This window comes from Lissotriton helveticus, chromosome 9 (assembly GCF_964261635.1).
Source record: "Lissotriton helveticus chromosome 9, aLisHel1.1, whole genome shotgun sequence".
Classification (NCBI taxonomy): domain Eukaryota; kingdom Metazoa; phylum Chordata; class Amphibia; order Caudata; family Salamandridae; genus Lissotriton; species Lissotriton helveticus.
Window position 1 is genome coordinate 122,824,545 of NC_136070.1, and position 23,341 is coordinate 122,847,885.

Genomic DNA, 23,341 nt, shown 5'->3' on the forward strand with positions numbered 1-23,341 from the left:
CCGCGTAGCGGAGTCATGTCTGTGCAGCCTGCTGCCTTCGGCGCACACTGCGGTCCAGCTGAGCTAAAAATTCAAATCGAACCTTGATTGCCAGGACGGGGTATTGAGGCCTACGCATCATCGCAGGCTGCACACCCGCTCAGCTCTGGTGCCACTAGCTCAGTGCACCAAGTCATTGGCACGTGACGGGAGGCCCGTGTCAGCCAAAGTGTCTCGGCTGCCACCAACTCTGTGCACCGCAAGTCACTGTCTCGTGGCGGGAGGCCCGTGCCGGCCAACGTGCCTCGGCTGCCACCAACTCTGTGCACTGCAAGTCACCGTCTCTGGTGGGAGGCCCGTGCCGGCCAAAGTGCCTCGACTGCCACCAACTCTGTGCTCTGCAAGTCATGGGCCCCTCATGATTGAATGTCGTGGTGCGGACGCCATCATGTCCCCTCCGGCAGTGGGGAATGAGATGGTTAGGGCCCTAGGCCCTCATGCATAAATAACCACACTGACACACCCAGATAGATAGTGGAAATGGCCCCCCCTCCCCCCCCCTCCCCTTCCCCCCCGTTGCACCCTGTGACTCCAATCCCACAACATGAGCAACATGGACGTAAGGGTGAATCACTGACCCTACATTCATCCATACTTCCACACTTGAATGATCATAGACATGACACATCTGAGTGAATTTGAATGTTTAATGCACATTCAGTGGAGTGTTGTAGCTTGAGCAGTACAGGGCCATGCAAACCCCACTTTACATTGTTGCCCTTTGAAGGGCCAGCCAAAGTCCTTTAGGGAAAGGCAAGTTCATCGGAAGAGGAAGACTTCAGTCCGCAGTCTGATTGCTGGGTCATTGGTAACCAAACGGAATGCAGCAGTCCATGTCGTGGTCCAAGGTGAGTGTTGCAGAGTGTATCTGGGGACAGTGGAAGGTGATGATGCAGAGTGCAGAACCAAGCAGAAACAGGCTATATGGCGGAGATGAATGCTACTGCATCCTTCTTACCACTGAGGCAGACTCTTCCGCATCTTCGTCCTCTGATGTATCATGTGCCTCACATGTGGGTGGTGGTGTTATGTCTGCCGCACTGTGTGGCAGTGACACATCAGGGGCCGGAGGTGGAATGTCTGCCACACTTTGTGGCACTGACACTTCAGGTGGCGGAGAGACAGATGGAGTCGTAGCAGCAGCATTCATCCGCGCCAGGCCCTGTGGCAGCAATGCCATGATGAGGGTCTTCAGGGCATGGAAGAACCCAGCTACCTCTCCCTGGTGTGCAACCATGGCAGCCGCTGTTTCCGCTTGCGTCCGCTTCATGTTCTCCATGATCCTCTGCATGTGTCCCAACTCCTGGCTGAGCCACTCTGACTAGACAGTTGTTCTTGTCTCCCAAGTCATGACTCCAGCGATGTCAGCCATGGATCGTGGAGGGCATGGAGCTGACTGTGGGTGCCCGTTAGGGACTGTGAGTGGTCCTTGATGGGAGTTAGACACCCACGTATGGCCTTTAGATTGGCTGCCATGCGTTCGAACCTCACCAGCACCTATTCGAGCCATCTTCTGCTGGCACCCCAACACAGTGTTGGAAGGCCATGTGTTGTTCGTTGGGGTCCTGGGAGGCAGCCGTGGTGATAGGTGCTTCCTGCTGTGTGGTCTATGCAGGGGGTGGGGTCTCCTCGATGCAGCTGGGCTGCCCTGCTCCTGGAGGTAGGGTGCCGAGGCTGTCTAGGAGCTGTTAGTGGGCATCGGGGTCGCAGGTGGCGAGGTCCTCTTTGTCATCAGCGAAGAGTTGTTGGGTCTGCTCTGCAGGAGGTGTTGATTCTCCATCTGCAATGTGAAGGGGAGATGCAGTTTAACCTTGTGCTTAACATGTATGTTGACACATTGTACATGTTTACATACAGACTGCATGACCGTGTACATTGTGACTGTTAGGGAGGAGCTGCCTATTTGATGCGGGACAGAGGACATTTCGACAACATCATGAATGTGTGTTTGTACTTGTACATTATCAACTCACATTTCCCTGCAATGCCAAATGTGATTTGCCAGTTTCTACACACAAGCGGCACCAGTTGTGTCCTCTGTTCTGTTGTGAACGTGTTGTGGTTTGTACCACATTGTTGTCAATGTTGATGTGCTCTGAATGTTATGTGTGTGCTGTATTTTAGGAGAGTCGCCCCCTGCAGCTCTGATTTTTGCTGCCCCTCATCCCTTTTATGCGGTGTGCCTTTGACTTCTATGCTTATACAGTGCTGAGATGTTGCATTCTTGGGTACATTGGGCTCTTGGTGGGAGTTGGGGGTCTGGGGCATGGTTTGTCTGCAGATGTGTTGTTGACGTCAGGGGTTGTTTGTGCATGTGGATGTGTCAGTGTGACCTGCTCCTTTACGGATGTGGTTCACACTCAGCCACCTCAGTGTCGTGGCGTGCAATATTTCATGATATATTGACTGCAGCAATGCTATTCATCATGCAGTGTCACTTGCATTGTCAGTGTTGCTCACAGACACGCCGTTTTGTTGGGTTTAGCACATGTGCATGGGTTGGTTGTGAGATTGGTGGTGAGTGGGAAGGGCCCCCTCTGGGCACATAGTTGATGGGGGCCTACTTGCTGTTTCTAGGAGGGGGTCAGGGACCTGATCCAGAGTCATTGTGTTTGTGTGTGCACTGTGCTATACTTAATTGTGTTTGTGTGCCATTGTGCCCATCTCCCCCGTCTCCCCAGTCCCTGGTTGTTACCCTGTTGCTGTTGTCCGATCATGTTGAGCAGTGTCCGGACCTCCTGCCACTGTCTCCCCACTGATGACTGTGAACACCATTTCCTCCATCTCATCGAGCTCCTCCTGTGGCGCAGGACTCCCACCTCCAATCTGTATTGCTGCCTTCTGGTTGTTGCTATGTTTCTGCTTGGTTTTGCACTTCACATCATTCCAGCACCTCTTGACCTCTTCCATTGTCCTCCTCAGTACTCCGACTGCATTCACCTTGTCCAGGATGGACTACCATATTCCATTTTTTGTTGCAATGACACAGTGGAGATGCCGAACAGTAGTTGATGGTGTTCTATCACCTCCGTAATCATGATCCTGTTTTCCTGCGGGATGAACCCAGTCTTCCTCTTCTCCTTCCCCTTCCCTGACCCTGAGGTCCCAGGCTGGTCCTCCGTGGGGTTCTGGTTGTCATCTGTACTTGCTCCGTCTACCTCTATTGTGCTTCGCAGTTTTTTTTTTCTACTTTTATAGTGATTTTTTTTTCTACCTGATGTGTGTGAATTGCAGGCCTGGCGAAGATTATCGCTGATTTTGTATCGCAGTTGGGTCCATGGCAACTTTTTCCACGGTGAGGCTTCGATTTTTATCGCCATCCTGGTGAGATTTTGTCATGGACACTTGATATGTTATGGGGATACTATCGCATGCTACCGCCGTGTGGTGAATAGGCCGTTAACACAGAGATATTTTCCTGTGATAGACAGCGATATGAAACATCGCGTTAACCGATTTTGGCCATGAATATCCCCCTCAATTTGAAAACATATGTGGAAAGTGTGGCACAGAGCGGTCAAGGGACTGCATCTTTTGAGTAATAAAACAAAATAGGTGTATCCCTTTGATACGTGGAGTGTTGTACATTTTTGTGTTTTTTTATATTTATTTATTATACTGGTTTGTAAAGGGACAGTGGGAAAACTACAAGTTTTGTAGTGTTACAGGCATAGGCCTGTCAGCAGTAATCTACTTCCTGGCAGGAAGTACGTGTCACTAAACATTTTTTGTTTATTTTTTTCTCCCAATGCAAAAGCGTTTCCATTGGGTCAAATCGCTAACACTAAAACCCCACAAATGGACAGGGTATTCCATGTCCTTTCCTAACATTTAGTCCTGCCTTTTTCAGTATGTTAGTAGTTCTTTGCAAAAGCTTTGAGACTACCCAAACTGTTGCAGCTTTGCGTGTGCTCACTACATTTAAAAGAATCACTCGCATGTCTCATATCCAGTAACACGTTAATGCCAATCCTCGCCAATGACAATTGCAACTGCAGAACAAGCACACTATATCTGTTCGATATTTACCAGTTTTAAGTCCTTTTGCAAGACCATGTAAGGCCAGGCACTAAAGGCGTCCACTGGTCTCCTGTAGGACCCCATAACCATTTCAAATTGCTGTGCACGAAGCATAAAGCGTAATAAGGAAAATGGGGCCTAGCTACCTCCAGAAATTTGCTCCCCGTTACGTGCCACTGAGGAACCTCTGGTGCACTTTAGTTTATCTCATTCTGCAGCGTCCCTTCACGAGACTGAACCAAGCAGTAAGAGACACTAGTGTCCAAGACTAAGGAAGGCCTTCTGCCCAGAGCATCATCTCCCAAACTTTTGTACAGGAAGCTCCGGCAAACCTAACCTTTTACAATGGACTTGAATAAAATGGCCAATAATGAAATCCCTAAACCTAACAGGTCAACAACTGTATATTGATTAAAAAAAGCACAGTCTAAGCATCCTCTGGACTCTAACGCCCATGGACAAAGTACTACCATTCGTCCTGTTTTTGTTGTTTTGTTCGATCTAATCACATAATAAAACGCCAATAAAATAAAAGGAGTCCATGCTTAAAACAATCTACAGGGCTTTACTTACTGCATAAGAAACTGTCATTTGTGCACTAAAAATGTTTTTTCCCCTCCTATCACTTAGTTACACGAAACACTTTGTGAATGGGCGCAACACAAATTGGTGAAACAGGGGCAATAACTCGATCAGGAAACCAGCTTCTATTGTCCACAATTTAGTAACTACTATCCCATATACCCTCCCTTGATCCATATGTATAGTAAAGCATTCCATATGTTCATATTTGGAATTTCAAATAGCTACAAGGTGACGCACAATAGGCTATATACCTTTCCACTGCAAAAAACTAAAAGTTGTCAAAGCCAACAGGTCCGGCCCGATGAGAGTAAGGTGCCTTATCTTTTTACTAAAATGTATCAAAAATATACAGTAGCAATTCTATACAAATAAAAGGAAGTGGCCCAGATAAACAAGTCCTGAAACTAAAGTGCACTCTTTTTCAGGCATGTGTGCACGTGATCAGTCAAAGCGTTCACTCACAGTGCAAGGCAGCCAATGGATAAAGAGGGCTGGCACCCTGTCCATGCTATATTGATGGTAAGTGGAAGCTAAATATCAATGACAGTTGAACAAGCCAATCGATGAATACAGCTGAATGAGACATTTTATTTATTCATTTATGAGGTTTGGTTATATATAATAAAAAATAAAAAAATTGTTTATTGAAAGTTCTGAGAGAGCATACAATATAAACGCATTTAAGTAGTACAATGCAATGACGCTTCTCCATGTGATAAACATCTGAACCATACTAAATAGCATTAAGCCGTATTTAACAGGTACATTTCAGTGATCAGTATAGAGCATTCACCAACACATCTTCTACTGCTCTTGTCTCGTAGTTGCCATGTCAGAGTGCCTTGTGACCCTGCTCCCCCTGGCACGCTAATCCGAGCCAACAAAGTCATCCTTCCCACACTTATGGAGTTGTTGAACTCTTCCATGACAAGTGGGATAGTGCCACAGGCCTGGAAGCATGCCATGGTTCGAGCATTGTTGAAAAAACCCACTCTTGATCCGACGAATTTCAATAACTACCGTCCGATATCACTTCTTCCCTGGGTAACCAAGATCTTAGAGAAACATATTGACATCATTGTAACTCAGTTCTTCGAGCAAAACCATCTGCTCGACGTTTCCCAGACAGGCTTCCGTCCAAAACACGGCACGGAGACTGCCTTGCTGGCTGTGACAGAAGAGACGAGGCGGATCCTCGATCAGGGAGGGTCAGTGGCAGTGATCCTCCTTGATCTGAGTGCCGCCTTTGACATGGTTAATCATAAAATACTCTTAAACCGTCTCCTCGACCTGGGAATATCGGGAGAAGCCCTGGCTTGGTTCAGGTCTTTTTTAAGTGATCGAACCTTCCAGGTCTTTTTTAAGTGATCGAACCTTCCAGGTCTTTTTTAAGTGATCGAACCTTCCAGGTCTTTTTTAAGTGATCGAACCTTCCAGGTCTTTTTTAAGTGATCGAACCTTCCAGGTCTTTTTTAAGTGATCGAACCTTCCAGGTCTTTGAAGGTACATCTGTCTCTTCTAGCAAACCACTGGGATGTGGGGTGCCGCAGGGCTCTTCACTGAGCCCTACGCTCTTCAATGCCTACATGAAACCGCTGGCTGGGATTGTGCGTCCGCATGGTATTAACATCATTACCTATGCTGACGACACCCAGCTAGTGGTCTCTCTTGTGCAAAAGAGCAGCCCACTACCGCAGTCCAATTTAACATGCCTGGAACAGGTCAAGAGTTGGATGACAAAGTCCTGTCTGAAGCTCAATGATGATAAAACTGAGCTTATGCTCCTAGGCCTCCCAACTCCTTCCACCTTAGAGTTGTTATGGCCTCCGAGCATGGGCACAGCCCCCACCCCTAGAGACAACATCAAAAGCTTTGGGGTGTGGATGGATAAATCATTGACTTTCGACACGCAGGCAACTAAAGTTTCAGCGACCTGTTTTGGCCTCCTGAGGATGGTTAAAAGAATCCTTCCACTTCTCCCCTTTGAGGCCAGACAAATAGTTCTACAGGGCTTAATTCAATCGCGCCTTGATTACAACAATGCTCTGTACCTGGGGGCGCCGGAGTACACCTTACAAAAACTGCAGCGCATTCAAAACTGTGCGGCTCGCACACTGCTTGGTACCCCTCGCAGAACCTCAATAAAACCTGGCTTTAGAGCGTTGCACTGGCTCCCCATTAGGGAGAGAGTCAAGTTTAAATCCATGTGCATTGCACATCAGGCTTATTGGAAATCAGGCCCAGAAATCAGCCACTCTCTGGTATCACCATACCAACCCGCCAAAGTCCTCCGCTCCTCACATGCCTTCCTAGCCCAAGTCCCGAGGATTTATAGAGCGAGGGCTGGAGGTCGATCCTTTGCTTATAAAGCTCCAAGAATATGGAATGCCCTGCCCCCCCCATCTTAGAGCTGACTCCAACTTGAGTTTTCGTAAGCAGCTCAAAACCTTTCTTTTTAAACAATAGGGTCCCCCTGCTCTTTTTTCTGGAAAGCATTGGTTCTAGTCATAGCGCCTGGACGCCTCAGGGCAGCTGTTAGCGCTTAATAAAAACTGTTTTCATTTCATTTCATTATACGTCTTTAGGGGTGATCTTGTCCAACAGTGACTTATTCAGAGTGTTGGTCATTTGTGTGCCCACAAATATTCCCTCAGAGGGGCCCATATATCCGTAGGCCTGGGGGATGTTGGCAATTCCTCAGCATAGAGTTCTAATTGTTCCTGACAGTATGCCATGTCTTTAAGCCACGCATCCACATTTGGTAGTAGTCGGCTATCCCATGTGAATAAAACCCGCCTTTTAGCCAGCAGCAGAGCCACCTGCACAAACCTCCCCTTTGCCGCCTTAATCTGGGGGACATAACCCAGAAGTCACTCCTGGGGTGTACACTGCAGCGTCTGACCTGTCATTGAATGGAGCAGAGCAATGACCTTTTCCCAATATCGAAACAGTTCCTCACACTGCCATGCCAGATGCAAGAAGTCAGCCCCATCCTGCTCACATCTTACAGCAGGCCGATTCTTGTAGGCCCAACCTAAGTGTAATTTTTTGGGAGAATAATACACTTGGTGTAGGAATTTAAAATGAATGATCCGCAAGTTGCTGTTTGATGTAAGTCGCCCTGTCAGCATGCACATCTGCTCCCATTCTTTGCTCGTAATCTGGGAGGCTAACATCATATTCCAACGCTCTAAGCTCTTGTCCCTCCCTGGATCGGTGTCTCCCTGTACTGACTTATACAGTTTGGTTATTATCTTCCTCCTCCTGGGGGCCACTATCACCATCTGCAGCGCCTGCAACGCCTTCGGTTCATCAGGGAAAGTGGAGTAGTAGGCCCTCACCGCCTGTCCCAATCTATAGCAAGTGTATTGGAATAGCGGCGTGGGGTTTTGTATGTAGTCTAGATCAGTAATAGTAATATACTTCCCTTTATTGTACAGGTCTCCCACTAGTATTATTCCCACCTCTCTAAGCGCAGTAACAGAGCCGCGTTCCTGGGCCACAGACAGGGCTGCATGCCCCGCTAGTTTTGGTTATATTTAGGTAGAAAAATTACAGGAGGCTGGTACAACAACTAAGGCCACGTTCAAGTCCGACCAGAAAATGAGCCCTAAAGTGCCCCTATGGCACATGGTGCATCTCACAATGCCGCTCTGTGGATATTACTTAATTTTTCTTAGTCAGGCCAACCACTGGCACTTTGAGCTTCTGTAGAACAGGACAAAGTCTGTTCAGTGCCAACGAACAGTAGCCGAGGCCATAGCTGAATTCACTTTCTTTGCTTTCCAGGCAGCAGGACGTAACATAATAAATGGATATTATGCATCTGGGAGAGGTTGAAGGGCACAGAGTTATAGTTCCAAATATTAGCTGATTGTGACTTAATATTTATCAGCACATTTTTAGGTGTTGTGACAAAAAGCATCAGTCTTTCAATGCCGGTCCCAGCCTCGAGCTGTGGTTAGATAACAAAACATTGTGGGAACAACAGTCTTCTCATTGCATTTTGTCATGTCAGAGGTGGTTTCACTGAAAGGAAACCTCGAAAGGCATTATGTGCCCCTGCTGTAGGAGACCAAAGTCTGCTAAAATTGTCACTACATCTCCAATATAGCGTTAATGACTGTTGTAGCGGGCATTGCCATGAGATCAATGCCTGCACATGGCGCTACAGGAGATGCGCATAACGCGTGTAGAGTGCCATTTTCTTCGAGTTAATGCCCTCTACAAATGTTATTTATTACAGAAATGTCTTGTTGAAAGTAGCAGTTTGATCAACACAGAGAGGTACTTTAAAAATGTGTACATAAATGACGTGATTTTTACTAATGTACTTGCTAATAGCAACAGCATAGTAACTCACTTATGATCAAATAAATTGCAGAACAAGGCTGAACAGTCACATTCTGATTGACAAGTGCAATGTTATTGCGTCGCAAGCGTTAGTTGTGGAAACCTGGCTTTTTTTATGCTTAGTTCCATCCCTTTGAGTATTCAGTTTGGTTAATTCATGGACTGCAAGTTCTAAAAGAGGCACTGGCCCAAAAAACAGTACTCTGTTGGTTACAATACCTATTCTGTTGTCCTACCATGAAATTCTGACTAAAAGCCCTAGAATGCACACCAGAAATCTGTTCTGGATGAGCTATTTACACATGAACCTTTGAAACTTAAGAACCAAGCAGAACGAATCAATCCTTTTGAAATTTAAGAACATCTGCAGACCAAGGCAAAAATTAATAACTATATAAAAAGCAGAAGTAAAAGTACCAATATAAAGCACAAAACCATACAAAAAAACCACCACTAGAACCAACAAATGCCACAAGAAACAATAGTATACAGCAGGGGTCTACAAAGTGTGGAGCGCGACCCCCAGGGAGGCCGTGGAGCGATGCAAAGGGGTTCGCGCCTTTCCAGTCACACTTCTGCCGCATCCGACCCGATTTCAAGCTAATATACTAGGTAAAGCCCCATCCGGGTATCTAGCTCCTGATTGGATCAGACCGGGTCCAAGTAACACATATGGACCTAATTTACGCAGTCCGCCCTATTTTGCCTCAATCTAATATATGCTCACCAGGACCCCCGCACTAACATCTTGACACCTAGTATGTCCGGATTGGAAACACATATCTTACTTTACATTTCAGTCTCTCCGACCATTCCAATATGGCGCTCAAACGTACAACATATTCTCCTTCCGGGTTGACAACCGGAAGTAACCATACATGGTCTCTTCATTAATGGCTGCCCCGTGTTCTCACCAATGCTAGCTGAATAACGCATCCCGACCTGGCATTATGCCCACATATTTGAGGTAAGTCCCACCGAGATGGACTCTCCCCTGCCTTGATCCCACCGATTTCCTCGCCCATGGATAAGTTATATCTTGCCCGCAATTTCTCCCCTACAGAATCCTTAGGATATTGGATCTACCCACGACGCGGATTGAATTTAAAAAGCATCTACCAGGTAAGCTGCTATCTGCCGCCAGCATGACAGCAACCCGACAATGCCCAATATAGTCAAAATAAGTTCACCTAGTGAAATATCCATTCTTATAAATGCGGTACTTAATGAGTGACACCCGTTCCCTAGTTTATGCCCATAACACATCATAGCCACATCCACACTTGGTTGACCACGAAAGCGCACAATATAAGAAACCACCGTCGCTTAATTAATTATCACACCGTTCAAATACACGAAGTTCAAATTTGTCCTCAAAAATACGTCTGCGTATATCAGTCTTCTTTATTTGCCACTATCACAACCACGGCATGGATCCTTAAAACTTTCTTGATTGTATGCTAAATATATATTCGCTAATGATTTGTAAAATTGAATTCTCAAAAAATTATTTACATGCTGATTTCCATGGGATACACCATCGTGCAAATTTCTCTAAATTACGGAATTTTCTCTCTATCTAAACATGCATTCGTCTTCTATGTTTACATGTCTCGCTTACGCACATATGTTTTTAATCCCACCTATTCGGGTTTCTATATAATATTTCTCACCACTGTTCTCAATTGGTGACATGTACTTATGATGTTTGCGTTATTTGTGCCGCAAATCTTAATAACGTTTCACAATATGACTATGTGCCATCTAACTATGCGTGAAATCAACCCATGCCCCCTCGTCTTAATATGTACTATCCACATCCATTGCGACTCTAAATTTCTTGTAATCCTGATTTTGGTCACCTCTGACTAAAATCCCATTTAACAACCTGGATATGGCCCATCACTTGCCCGCATAAAACACCAATCTCGCAATACTATACATCTGATGATCTTTGTGTACTTAACACAATAAAATGCAAATATGTACTAATGTATATAATTCAAATATGTGTATGTGATAAATTGACTATTACTGCTCCTACTGTCCTCTAACTCCCTCCCCACCTCCTACTCCCCTCTCTATCCTCCAAACCGAGGCACTTCCACTACCTGCTCTCTCCTTCTAACTCCCTATCCGACCATCTATTCACACCTCGCCCACCTAACTATCTTCTACCAAACACCGACTATCCTAATACTAACACACCGTTGTGCGCCCCGCCCTACCCCCCTCCTAACTTCCTTTCTCTTTCTCCTCCAAACCCCAACCTACCTGCCTTCCCCCACCTCCCCTTTGCGTGCTCACGATACTAACCGATTGTCACTATGTTGCCTTTACCGAATTATGTATGTACAGCCCTGAGGAAGCCCCAGGTCAGATGGCCATGTAAGGGGGTGAAACACCTGTTGGCTGTTTTTCGTTTCACCCACTCTTATGAATAGAGTGCAAATAAACTTGCAAACACCTCATGACAAACCAGTGCATAATTGGAATTTCTTCCAGAAAATTTTCGATATACCGAATCTTGCCCAGAAAACCTGTTGAATCTTGCTTTCTTTAGGGGGTTAGGGGTTTCACCCCCTGTCAAGGGCAAGAACCAGAAAAAGAAGAACCTATGCTCAATTTCTGGTTAGTAAGGGATTGGGACCTTTTTACCCCTCACTCCTATAAAGCAGTCACACTTCTGCCCAGGCCAAGGGCTTCAGCCCCCCTCTTCCCCCGTCCTGTGTCTCAGCCTGGGCTGCTGCAGTGCAACTCTGGCTGCTGCAGTGCAACTCGAGCTGCTGGGGGCTCAGCTGGGCAGTGTCTGGAGTCTAATCTCCGGCACGCCCGAGTTTTTCACAGGATTTTAAAGACCATTTGCATATTTATATGCACCGGTGCAGGCACTCTTGCACCATGGTGCAAGGATGCCTGAGCCATGGGGAGATTGCTTTTGTGAAGGAAGGGGTCCCTTCGTACACAAAAGCAATCACTGCAGGCATTTTCCTATTTCAATGCGTCCTGTAGAATGCAGCCCGCATTGAAAGAGGAAAAAACGCGGAGAAATTAAAACCTTTCTCCTCGTTTCGCTTGGCTACGCCACCCTATAGTGGCGCAGCAAACTGACGCATTTCCAGGTTTACGATTTCTCATAAATCTGGAAATGCATCAGTGGACATGGGTGTTGCGTGGGAACAGCCACATCAACACCCATATCCCGCCTCTAACACGTAAAGTGCTGCATGAACAGGGGCGATATTTGCAAGCACAGGTTTTCATGCAGGGTGACTTTACCTGTCCTTGTAAATATCCTTTAGCAGGCTGCGCCACCGGTGCGTCACGCAACGTAATCTCATGGCAGCGCATGGGGCTTGTAAATCTGCCCCACAGTTTTTTCCTGGTTCCAGTACCCCCTGGGTCCCCACTCTGCCTATTCTTTACATTTGTATTTTACATTTACTGCTGTAGTGTGAGGATGCATTTCATGAAAAGGAATATAAAGTAGGGTTGCCAAAAGAAAAATGCCTTGGGTGTTTTGTTTAAAGAGCCTGCAAAGACCTCCTCTTGACACTAAATAGACTTATAAATAAAAAAGTATGTATGCATTTGTTGTGTGACTTTTCTGTCATTGTTCTCTTTAATTATCAGTCATGGATCATTGAGGCAGCCCTAGAACACAATTAAAAATGCTTTCTGTTTATATTTGCTGTTCGAAGTATGCACAGATAAGTGCTGAAAATACAGGTTTAGGTGACTGCTTATTTTTGAAGCGACTGGGCCATCAAAATAATGAGCTGGCAAACCTAACCCTAGGACTGGAAGTTTGTTGCAGGATCAGCACATTATTTATTTCCCCAACCCTTGATTCCCGATTAATGCCATAATAGCAACAGTTTAACTCCGATCTTAAACCCTACGCCGCGGTCCATAACCTGCTGAGTTACTTCAAGTGCCTGGGAAGGCACTCTGCATTCAGACAACTTGCTCTCATTCTCGCCCTTCACTTTCACGCTCACCCTCCACTCACAGCGATCACAATGCACTCACACTGATCACCATGCACTCGCACCATTCACCCGCTCACCCTGCACTCAAAATGCACTTGTGCTGTTCACCCTATACCTCACCCTGCAGTCACACTACTCATGTGACACTTAACTCACCTGTCCTCCTCACTGCTCAATATGCAACTCACTCAAACAAGCCCATCGGTAATCTTACATTCATTCGTCCTATTCTGAACTTGCATCTGCACCCAAATTTATACACCACCTCACTCACCCTGCAGTCACTCCTCTTGCCCTACTCTCACACTGTTGCATCGCTCACCGGGCACTCACATGGGCACTCTTGTCACCCACACTGTGCAGAGGGTTAATGTGCCTGCTACAAAGACTACGTACCATGCAGATAACAGAAATGAGTGTGTGTAAACTATGAGTAGCGCTATAAAAAATAAAGTTTGTCAAAAAGGTGCTATAGAGAGATGAGGTGCATTGTTGGTGTTTGGCAGTGAAGGAATTCATGTAGAAGGAGGAAATGGGGTGGGGCACCAAAAAAGACTGTCGCACCGGGTTCGACCAGTGTTGGGACCAGCCCTGGCTGGGAGTGTTAGCCCCCCTCTCCCCCGCTCCGAAGTGCTGGTCTAGTGACTCCCCTGCTTCTGCCTATTATTTTTATTTACATTTGTAGTGCCCTACTGTTACCAAAATATGTCCTGGGGCTAATAACCATCTGCTTCCTGAAGGCAAATGAGAAACACACAGGAGAAGACGAACCGTCCAAATGGGGTAACCGACAGAGCATAGAGAGGTTTTTATATTGTCTAAAGGAAAATAGATTCTTGGTGGAGCGAAGCAAAGGAGGGTACAAGTTCCATAACTGCGCGGCCTGCATCAAAACAGCGAGACAGACAACTCATGCTTTCTTCAATCAGGGAACAATAAGCAGAGTGGCACAGGCCGAGAGGACCATACGGGTCCGACCCGTATTCTTGGCATGGAGAGATGGGAGAGAACAGCAAGGGAGTGAGAATTTGATTGAAGAGGTCCGGGATGAGGAGAAATGTGAATTGCGAAGAGAAGTGTGGACATGCAAGAAGCGGGTGTGAGCCAAAGGTGAGGGCTTCTGTAAGAACAAAGGGGAGATGTGAAAGATGAATGGGGGAAACTGGAGAGGTGTAAGATACAAATAGACCAACATTTGAATGGGGAGACTAGGTGAATGAGAAGTGCTGAGGGGCACGGTAGGTGATGGGACCAGAGAGGCCATAACATAAATGCAAGAGACTGTTAGAGATGAGGGCAGTGAAAAGACAGAATGGCAAGAGATGATTAAAGGTGAAGTGGGATGTTGAATGGCGAAAGTTCAGAAGTTGTGAAAAGGGGTGAAAGAAAATTGCCTGCAAAGTGAGAGTGGGATCCGGGGTTAGGAGAGGAGAGAGGGATGGAAGGGAGGGGTGAGAGGAAAGCTGCAGGGGTAAACTGCTTAACTCTGCACAAAACCGCCAGGGTTTTAAGGGACCCCTGCTTCTCCTGGCCAGGCGAGCTTCTAATGTGGCAGCACGTATTCCTGTAGAGTGGAAGGCCCTTCACAAAGGTTGACTAGAAATCTTTCTGATGTTAATTGCTGTATTTTGGTTATAAACAGGTACTGATGGGGTGAAATCTTTCCTCCGTGTCACTGTGTAAAAAATGTCAAAATCATGAAGCAATGCTATCCTAAAATACGCGGCATCACAACATCATTTACATTTTCTTCCCACACAATTTAGTCAAGCCTGTCATGTAATTTGGTCCTCACCTGCCTCATAATTCCAGTAGCCCTGCCTACAGGTTTAGACATTTGTCAGGAGGGGTCCTTATGCCTCAAAATGTTGACAGGGTGGTCTCGGCATCCAAAAGTTTGAAGACCTCTGGTATACAGTGTAGTCCATCTTGTTACGTAGACTTCTTCTGCTTTTTTGAAATGAAGAATGTTAGCGGAAGCACAAGTCTTGCAGTTGTCTGTCCCAGAGCAGGGCTAATATTACGTTTTTATTTCTCGCCCACAATGATGACGTAGCTCTTTAAGGGGTCTCGCTCTGCCTGCGGTATTCTTAGATGAGGTACGATTTCTGTGTTCATGATTAACCTTTCTGAGTAAGTGAAACATAAGACCCGAGTTGGCTCAGCTCGCGGCGTTGCTCTTTGAAGCTTCGTGCCTGCTACAGAAAGGAAGCGCAGGCCGGGTCCAATAGCAACCACTGATTAATCTGATCTTTCTGAATGTCTCCTCCATCTGTACACACAAAAAAGTGGTGAGGGTCTGTCACCTCCTCCCCGTTGCAGGCTAAGCAAACGACTACGTGGTCAAAGCATCAACTGAAATTGGGGCTAGCCGCCAATGTCTGTATGTGACGTTTGGCCGGCTTCATGTGACTACGGTGCAGATATCCTAATCCTTCTTTTCACTGACTTTTGGCTGCGCTTAGTACTTTTTCTGTGATTAATACTAGTGGGGAAGAAATCGCTTAGATGTTTTTATTAACAAACCACAATGTCTTCAAAGTTTAACAAAGCACTTTCACCGCTGTCTCGTTTTAAGGGAAGAAACAATGCGGCAACAAATTAAGGGTTCTAAAAGTCATCTTATGCAGCTGCTGACTGACTCCAAGATGGCAGCCGTGCAAGACTAGGATGGGTTGAGTTTTCGTTATTGAAGCGGTGCATGGGAGGAGGGAAAAGGGGTGGAGGAGCAACATTAGGGATGGAGATGAAATGTATAAAGCCATGCACTGGGCAGAAAATTCAACGAATGCTGAGGGCAAGTGCTGGGCAGGCAAAAGCTTAAAAAAAAAAAAAAAAAACACGAAGCGTATTAATACAGTACTTGAGCCACAGGAGACTGATAAGACACTAGGAGCAACAAGAAATAGGATGGTACAGCCAGTAGAAAAGGAGGAAAAGTACTTAGCAAGCACAGGAACCATTGAAAAGCAAGGAGGCGGGATCTAAGCTCTTTCAAGATTTTATATTAATAGTAGATTTCACAAGGGGGCAAAACCTGAAAAGTAACTAAATGCTACTGGACCACAAAGGCCTGCATGACCAACAAGCACATTACACACCGCTATAAAGGTACCACAAGAAAAAAACAAGCCTGCAACATGTCAAACACTAGTGTGGCAGAATCGCAAAAAGCAAACCCCACACTTTGAAAAACATACTCCTTACAAATACAACTACAAAAAGAGATAATTATCTCTTGCAATTGAAAGCAAGTTGAAAATGGGCCAGGATTCTGCAATTCCGTACACTTTTTGTAAACTCTGCAGCTCTGATGGTCGAAGCTTGGGTAGAACATTTCCTACCCACAGACTTTGTCCCTTGCCAAATGTGGCCTACCTACTCTACGTTTGACCTTTGTATTCTGGGAGTTCTAATCCTCGCCTCGCTTTCGGAGCTACATCTTTCTAAAATCAAGCAGTCATTGAAAAGAAGCAAACCTAAAGAAACAGGCTGCAGAAGTTGGAAGGTTGGAAGGTAACTAGTTAGAGAAATATGGGCTGAGTGAAAACCAGTGGAACCAAGCTTCCTAATGGACCAAAGCTGCTACATACAAGTAAATGCTGCTAGTATGTTAATGGTGCTTTCCAACCCGATGGGGACCAGATTGGCCACAAAGCTGGCAAGTCTGCTGCCCTTTTAGGTTGGTGGAAAACTAGAACACACTCCATTTGCCCCAAACATTGCGCAACTGAAGCCCCCATGAGGCAGTGGCCCTCACACATTGTACATCACAATTTCCAGTGGTCTACTGTCATTATCCCCACCCCCACACCTCCAGGTAGATTGACCACAAAAAGGGCCGAACTGCTACCTGGGAGTGCAGAAACCGCAGACGTACACAATTTTGCCAAAACGTACAAACTAAGTGACAATCTGCCAGGCACCAGCTTTTCAAGTAGTACTACTCATTCCAAGGTGGTTACGACCATCTCACCTCTTTCTGGGCAGATAGGCGACAAAAGCAGGCATTCTGCCAAAGTGCAGAAACTGTCAAGGCATAATACTGTAAAAATAAAATATAGGTGTAGGAAAGTGCCCTTTTTGACATGGACTGAAAGTGGACTGGGTCCCTGGTAATCGTGTCTCCAGTACCAGAGCTCTTTCCCTAAAATTGTAAAAAAAACAATTCACAATTGGCACAACTTTGGCCCATCTGTAAGTCCTTAGTAAATGGTACCCCTAGACTCTAGGGTTTTGGAAATGGAAACCTATTGACTACTAGTGTGGTTACTGACTGGTCTCAGCCAGCCTACCACTTTAGACATGTTTCTGACCTCATCGGGTGAGAGGCCTTGCTCGTGGATGCCGGTAACAAAGCCTTCTCTGAGCGGAGTTGTTTGCACCTCTTCCAAGCAGAAATTGCCTTCCAGGGCGAAAAGCTTTAAAGGCCTTGCGCCTTTGAAATGCGACCCATGCCTCTCCTGTTGGAGAGAGATGCCAACTGCCCTATCCTGAACCCACTTTTGGCAGGAGGGCAGGCGGGAAAACTAGTAAATTTAGGAGGTATGCAAGATCCAGCCCGCACCATCCCTAAGGTGGGGCAGCTGATGTGTACCCCACTCAATGTTTTGTTTGAAGGAATTAGCCTATTGGGGTCAGGGTCATATCCACTTCCTACAGGAAGTGGTCATATAGAGGCTGTAGACACCCTAAAGGTAGGTAGCCCATTGGCTACTATCTGTCACTCCGCTTAATGCCTCTAAATTGAGTATTTAGGTCCCACTTTCCGACCCAGGACTTCAGATTTGACCGACCTAAAGCCGAAGAGGACAAAGAAGAGCTGCTGAATCCGAGAACTGAAGACCTGTCGCAGAGTTTTGGTACGAAACCCTGCCTGCCTGCACCAATTCTCGACAATCATGGTGAACCGTCTCGTCCTGCTTCTGTGTGGACTATAGAAACCTCAGCAAATTGCCAGCCCTTTGCAAATCACCTAGAAACTCCCTTGGAGTAGAGGAGCTGCTCCCCTGCAGCCCACAGGCACCAACCCGCAGAGTTTGGTCCACCGACTTGCAGCTCCACAGCCCAACCGATGCTGCAGCTAACCAGGAGAAGGTACCCCTGCCCTGGGAGGTCGGGTCTATCTCTCCACCAAGAGTGAAGACACCAGGGCCTAACGGAGCCGTGTAAAACCAATACCTGGGGTACTGGACACCCTACAACAAACACCAACAGTGCGGATTCCAGTCGGGACCCCAACTACCTAGGAAGCAAGCAGCCGTCTAGGAACATCAGCACCTCTGAGACCCACTTCGAGAGTGACCCATCAGTCCTGATTTGGCCCCTGCTAGCTGCTAGCCCCTGACCGCGAGGAGCACCTTTACTCACAGAGCCCAGCTGACCTACCTGCTCTCCACCCACTCAGCCTGCCTGACCTGGGTACCAATGAATCGATTGTGCTTCTTCCTCCGGGGGGCCCTTGTGACCCCAGCTCTTGTTTGAGAGCCCTCAGACTTGTCCCCAAATCCCCCTGTGCAGCCTGTTTCCAGGTGCCCCCCTCTTCGTAATGCCCCAGCTACCAACTCCACCAGCACCCTGCTCCTGGCCGAATCCGGGACACTCTCGAAGAACTGCTGGTAAAACCTTGGACCTGAGCCTACAACCATTCACATTCTAGAAGGTGAACACCTGAAACTGTCTGTAATACTTGCTATGCATACACGCTTGTTCCTCCCATAGGATTGCATTGCATGTAAAAGCACATGACTTTGAACCGTTTACTTACCTGCAATAATTCATAAGAAAGACAGTACTTACCGTTGAAAAAAGTTCTTTGTTTGAAAGTATATATATAAATAAGTGTTGTTTTTCTAAATATATCTCGCATTCGGTCTGGAGTATGTCAGATGTATTGCCTCTGTGAGTACAACAAATGCTTAGCTTTACCCAATGATCAGCCTAACTGCTCACCCACACTACCCCAAAAATTGAGCGTTAGCATTATCTATTTTGGCTCTGTCATCCAATGAGGAAATCACTGGACTCTCTACACAGTGTGCTTCATTTGTGTGCACTATATAGAGTGCCAGCCTCCTACAATAGGGTAAACAAATCTCTGCAACAGAAAAAGTTTCCCTGGGGCATTCCGACCCTCTGATCAGTCTCATACGCTAATGGAGTGCACGGAAGTGTTTCATTCTTGAGAGCGGCAGAGGGCTGCAATGGCTGCTGATGTTGAGAAGCACTACCAGCTCTGAAGGGGCAGTGGCTGGGCATCCACGAGCTTCCTCCAGCAAGATGATAAGTTCCTCTGATCCTTCTCACAGGTAGGGCTAGGGCGTGGACAGGTCGCCCTGACACCCTCTCCTCAACAACAGCTGAACCAAGCAAAGTGCCTTGCCAATTTACAGTGGCCCCCTATTAGATATGATGTCATTGACCCAACTCCTCATGCAGGCAACCGTCCGATTGGCACATCAGTAAATTCCTCTTCGCAGTGGCCTCCTCTGACATATGGGATCGTCAACTTCACTGCGCACACAGGCAGTGACCTGCTTGGAGCAGCAGCTGTTTTCTCTCGCCTTGCTGCTGGGATCCACTCATCAGGATCACCCTCTGGACCACACTCCCACCAAGCGCTCTCCTTTTCCTCACAGGACATACTGATCTTGGAAAGCAAGCCAGCACTGGTGCTTCAGGCTCCAGGGACAGGTGGTCTTTGATTTGCCTGGGTGATGTCGCGTCACCTAGCTGAGCTACTGGCAGGCCTTAGTCCTGGTCACAGGCAGAAGTCTTGGAGAGCTTCTCCTCACACAGCCGGACTGGCTGCTTGACAGTTGACAATATGGGGTGCCCTTCCTGGTCCAACAAGACCGTAGGCCATAACTGGCTGTAACGTTAGCGGTAGGAAGGGACAAGAGTCGGGTCTTGGTTAACGGTTGCTTTATTTTAGACAACAGAAAGTCGGTACAAGTAGGGCGAGAGGAAACTCTTCTCGGGGAACGACTTCGGTCTGTTTGTCGTCTTCTCCTCGAAGCGTCTTCGGCCTTGGGTGTTCTGTCGGGACTTCTTCGGTATTTCGTCTCCTGCGGCTCCGTGGCACCCACAGCACGCTCGAGGCGGGGAGAAAAAGGAGAGGACAAGTATCAGGTCAACCATCCAGAACACGTAGTGCAGGGGAAGGGAGTGAGGGAGTGAGGGACCCACCTACGGTGACAACACGTCTACGAGTGTAAGTGTAGGGCAGGGTAGTGTGGGAACGGGAACACCGGCAACACACCCCAGGGCAGCGGTCACGTCACAGACCCTCCCTTGCCTCTTACCCAACCCGCTATGCGGCCACGTACCTCGCGGAGCCACACGCCTCCTAGCGTGCGGCTGGGCGGCTTGTGATATCGTTGGTCTCCTGGCTCTCGTAGCGCCGAGGGCTCCTCTCCTTCCATCCTGCTTCCCGTCTATGTTCTTACGGTTCGCTCCTCTGCTCTCTCCGCTCCGTCCTCCTCTAGCAACACTCTACTCTGCCCCTCTCCTCGATCCACACGTCCTCCGGTGAACAAGCACACCTGTTCCACATTCACCTCGGCTTTTGACGTGGTGACAGGCTCCGCCCACTGTCCCCGCCACCATCCAGTTAAAGGAACCGCTCTCCTCGTCGTCCTCTGATTCTGGCCACGGCATGTCGGGCTGCCACCACTCCTGCTGCTGTTCGGGTGACTGTGGAGACAAGAGGCGTGACTCATGTTTGGTATCCCCGATCAAATGTCCGGGGGTCGTAATTCGTTGGGGCGACCGACTCCCCCGGTTACACTGGCCTAAGTCATGGCACACATGCATGATCCATGTTCGCCCATGACAACAAAAATCATTGCCAGGGATCCAGACTTCGTCGCTGCTTGAGCACTGAGGGCAGGGGTGCACATCCGTCACCATATGAGGGACTTCTCCATCCCAGCTCTACTTCTTTCCTGTTTGTGTATTTTTCTCTCACTTGCTCGCGGTCAGTGTCTGATGAAGTGCTGGTCCCCAAAAATGAGTGCTGGTGGGCCTCACCAGCTCAAATTAAGCATCGGGCACACATAGCCATTTAACAAAACATTAATTGTTGTAAACAACACACTACAATGAATATGTACATGGTCAGACCAACATCTCAGTTTTTCTGAATTTGAATGTTGTACAGCTGAATATGTGTGGTTTTTTGCTCCTCTGTGTATTGTCTGATGCATATAGGTGCATACTACACAATATGTCACGGCCTGTAGAACAAAAAAACAGATGTGGCTAAACAAATCATACCTGTTATGTTTTGCCAATGCTTGTTGTGACATACTGCATAAGTAAAAGATATTTTGCATTATGAAGTAACTTCCTAAACGTGCCTTAATTTTACATTTTTCAGTTAAGGATTTGGACTGTGGCCTAAATCTTCCTGGTGTGAAGCTATTTTTTGGGTCCGAAATTGAAAATGGTAAGTAATGTTAAACTTTGGTGTTAAAATAAACCATTTAAGCCCATCAGTAGTTCATAGTGATTGGCTAAGTGGCATTAGACTGCCTGAAATTGTGAATGATAAGTAATGTTAAGCTTTAGTGTTGAAATTAAACCCTTTCAAACCATTCGTAGTGATTGGCGCAGTGGCATCAGATTTTCCTCTTTTGCTAGTCTGCATTGCGACTGCAGTTTGGAATACAGTTTGTATAATTTGTGGTAGACTTCTCCATTATGGACAATATTTGTGCATGTTGTGTTATGTTTCATATAGGTACCCTAATATAGGCTCTGGTAACCTCATACCCTTTCACCTACATCACCTCCCCTACACTACACAGTAACATGCCTTTTACCTAGTTATAGTCCTGGGCTCAGGAGGAGGGTTTCACTGAACAAGTCTATGATTTCATCTTTAGACTGACAATATGAATAAATATTCATAAGGGTACTTGGAAACCCAGGCTGGGGCTACACCACCTACCTCTCCATATCTACGTACACGTTTCATCCCATACGTCCTCCTCAAATCCAACAATGGCTAATGCCAGCAACAAGGACAAAGGAGCCCTAGATACTTACTGTATAAATATACCACCTCTTGCTAGTGTTAGAGAGAACTAAGACTTGCAGGCCGACACACTGACACGCTCCTGCATGCAAACGCTCTAGCTGACAGCAGTGTAAACATCCCCTGCGGGGTGTCCACTCCAGACCAACAAGGACTCCTGCATTCTCACACTTAAGGTAATGGGGTTCGACTAAACCCTAGAGGGATTCTTGGCTACACACTTAGTCACATGCTAGGTACACTTAGGCACATCTAAATAGGCATTGTAGGAGTCCGTGCATTTTTATTCATGCATTTTATATTCATGTATTCATTCATGCTTATTGCAAAATGGTCTGGTATATTCATAATTCTGCTAATCATATATCTCTACTACTGTCTAATGGTTGTTGCAGCTCATATATTTTACACAAGAATAATAACTGTTCAATAAATCCTTATTGAAACGCCCCAGACTGTTTATTCTGTGTACCTCTGAGATAAACTAAATGAGCACGAGGGACTGAGCGAACAGTAGTACATTGTTTCCACGATTTTTAGGGATCAGGGTTGTCATGTTCTAAGGTTGCCAGAAACTAATCTCTCCCCGATTAGAGGAGACACTAGTGGCACTTTGAGCTAGCTTAAATGCAAAACCGGTTAACCTTTCTCGGTGGGGATGCACGGAACCAGTCTGCCACCAATCCTACAGTTTGTTACCCAAACGTGGCAGGTCCTGCATGGGTACTATAGGAACTACACGACATGGTGCCACCAGCATTGGTTGGGTACTTATTTAACAGAATCTGAGTAGTTCAGTCATGCTATTTCTCAGAGACCCCTACTCGCAAAGCACCAGAGACGTCTGGAGTCGGTTGGCACAAACTCTTCCACAGCTGACCAAGCGAAACATCTATTTATTGGCTGCTGGTTAATCAACCTTGACAGGATATAGTGTTACTAAATTGTGCATAAACACCTTATATTAGTCCTTAAACAAACTTCTGCATTAGAAAATGACTGAGGACGATAATAACCCCGTAGTGGATCTGCACCTCTCAGAAGAAACAGGCGGAGCTAATTCTCTTTCCACCTAAATTCAGTCCTACAATCACCATGAAACTATGGAATATGGTTTAACACCTAGGGGTGGCTTAGTAGCTTTAGTGATTGAGGCACACAGATTAAATAAAACAGAGGTATTCTATTTGTGGGTTACATACCCAGAAGCAGATGCTAAAACACACACATTTCACTCTTACACAGAGGGAGATTCGCCAGCGGAATATATGGTCCCTGCGAGGACATAGAGGTTCCGCTCATGTATCTGGAA

General features: G+C 46.7%; 1 protein-coding gene across 5 annotated transcripts in view; it reads left to right on the forward strand.

Moving 5' to 3' along the window:
- Positions 1-23,341, forward strand: part of EXD1 (exonuclease 3'-5' domain containing 1) — a 930,113-nt gene that overhangs the window by 262,175 nt on the left and 644,597 nt on the right. For 4 of the 5 annotated variants that reach the window (XM_078659594.1, XM_078659592.1, XM_078659596.1 and 1 more), the window contains exon 3: positions 21,370-21,438. The exons of the other annotated variant lie outside the window; for it this stretch is intronic. In XM_078659594.1, the coding sequence (XP_078515720.1) occupies positions 21,370-21,438 (69 nt within the window). The remainder of the gene's footprint in view (positions 1-21,369; positions 21,439-23,341) is intronic. 5 annotated transcript variants of the gene reach the window in all.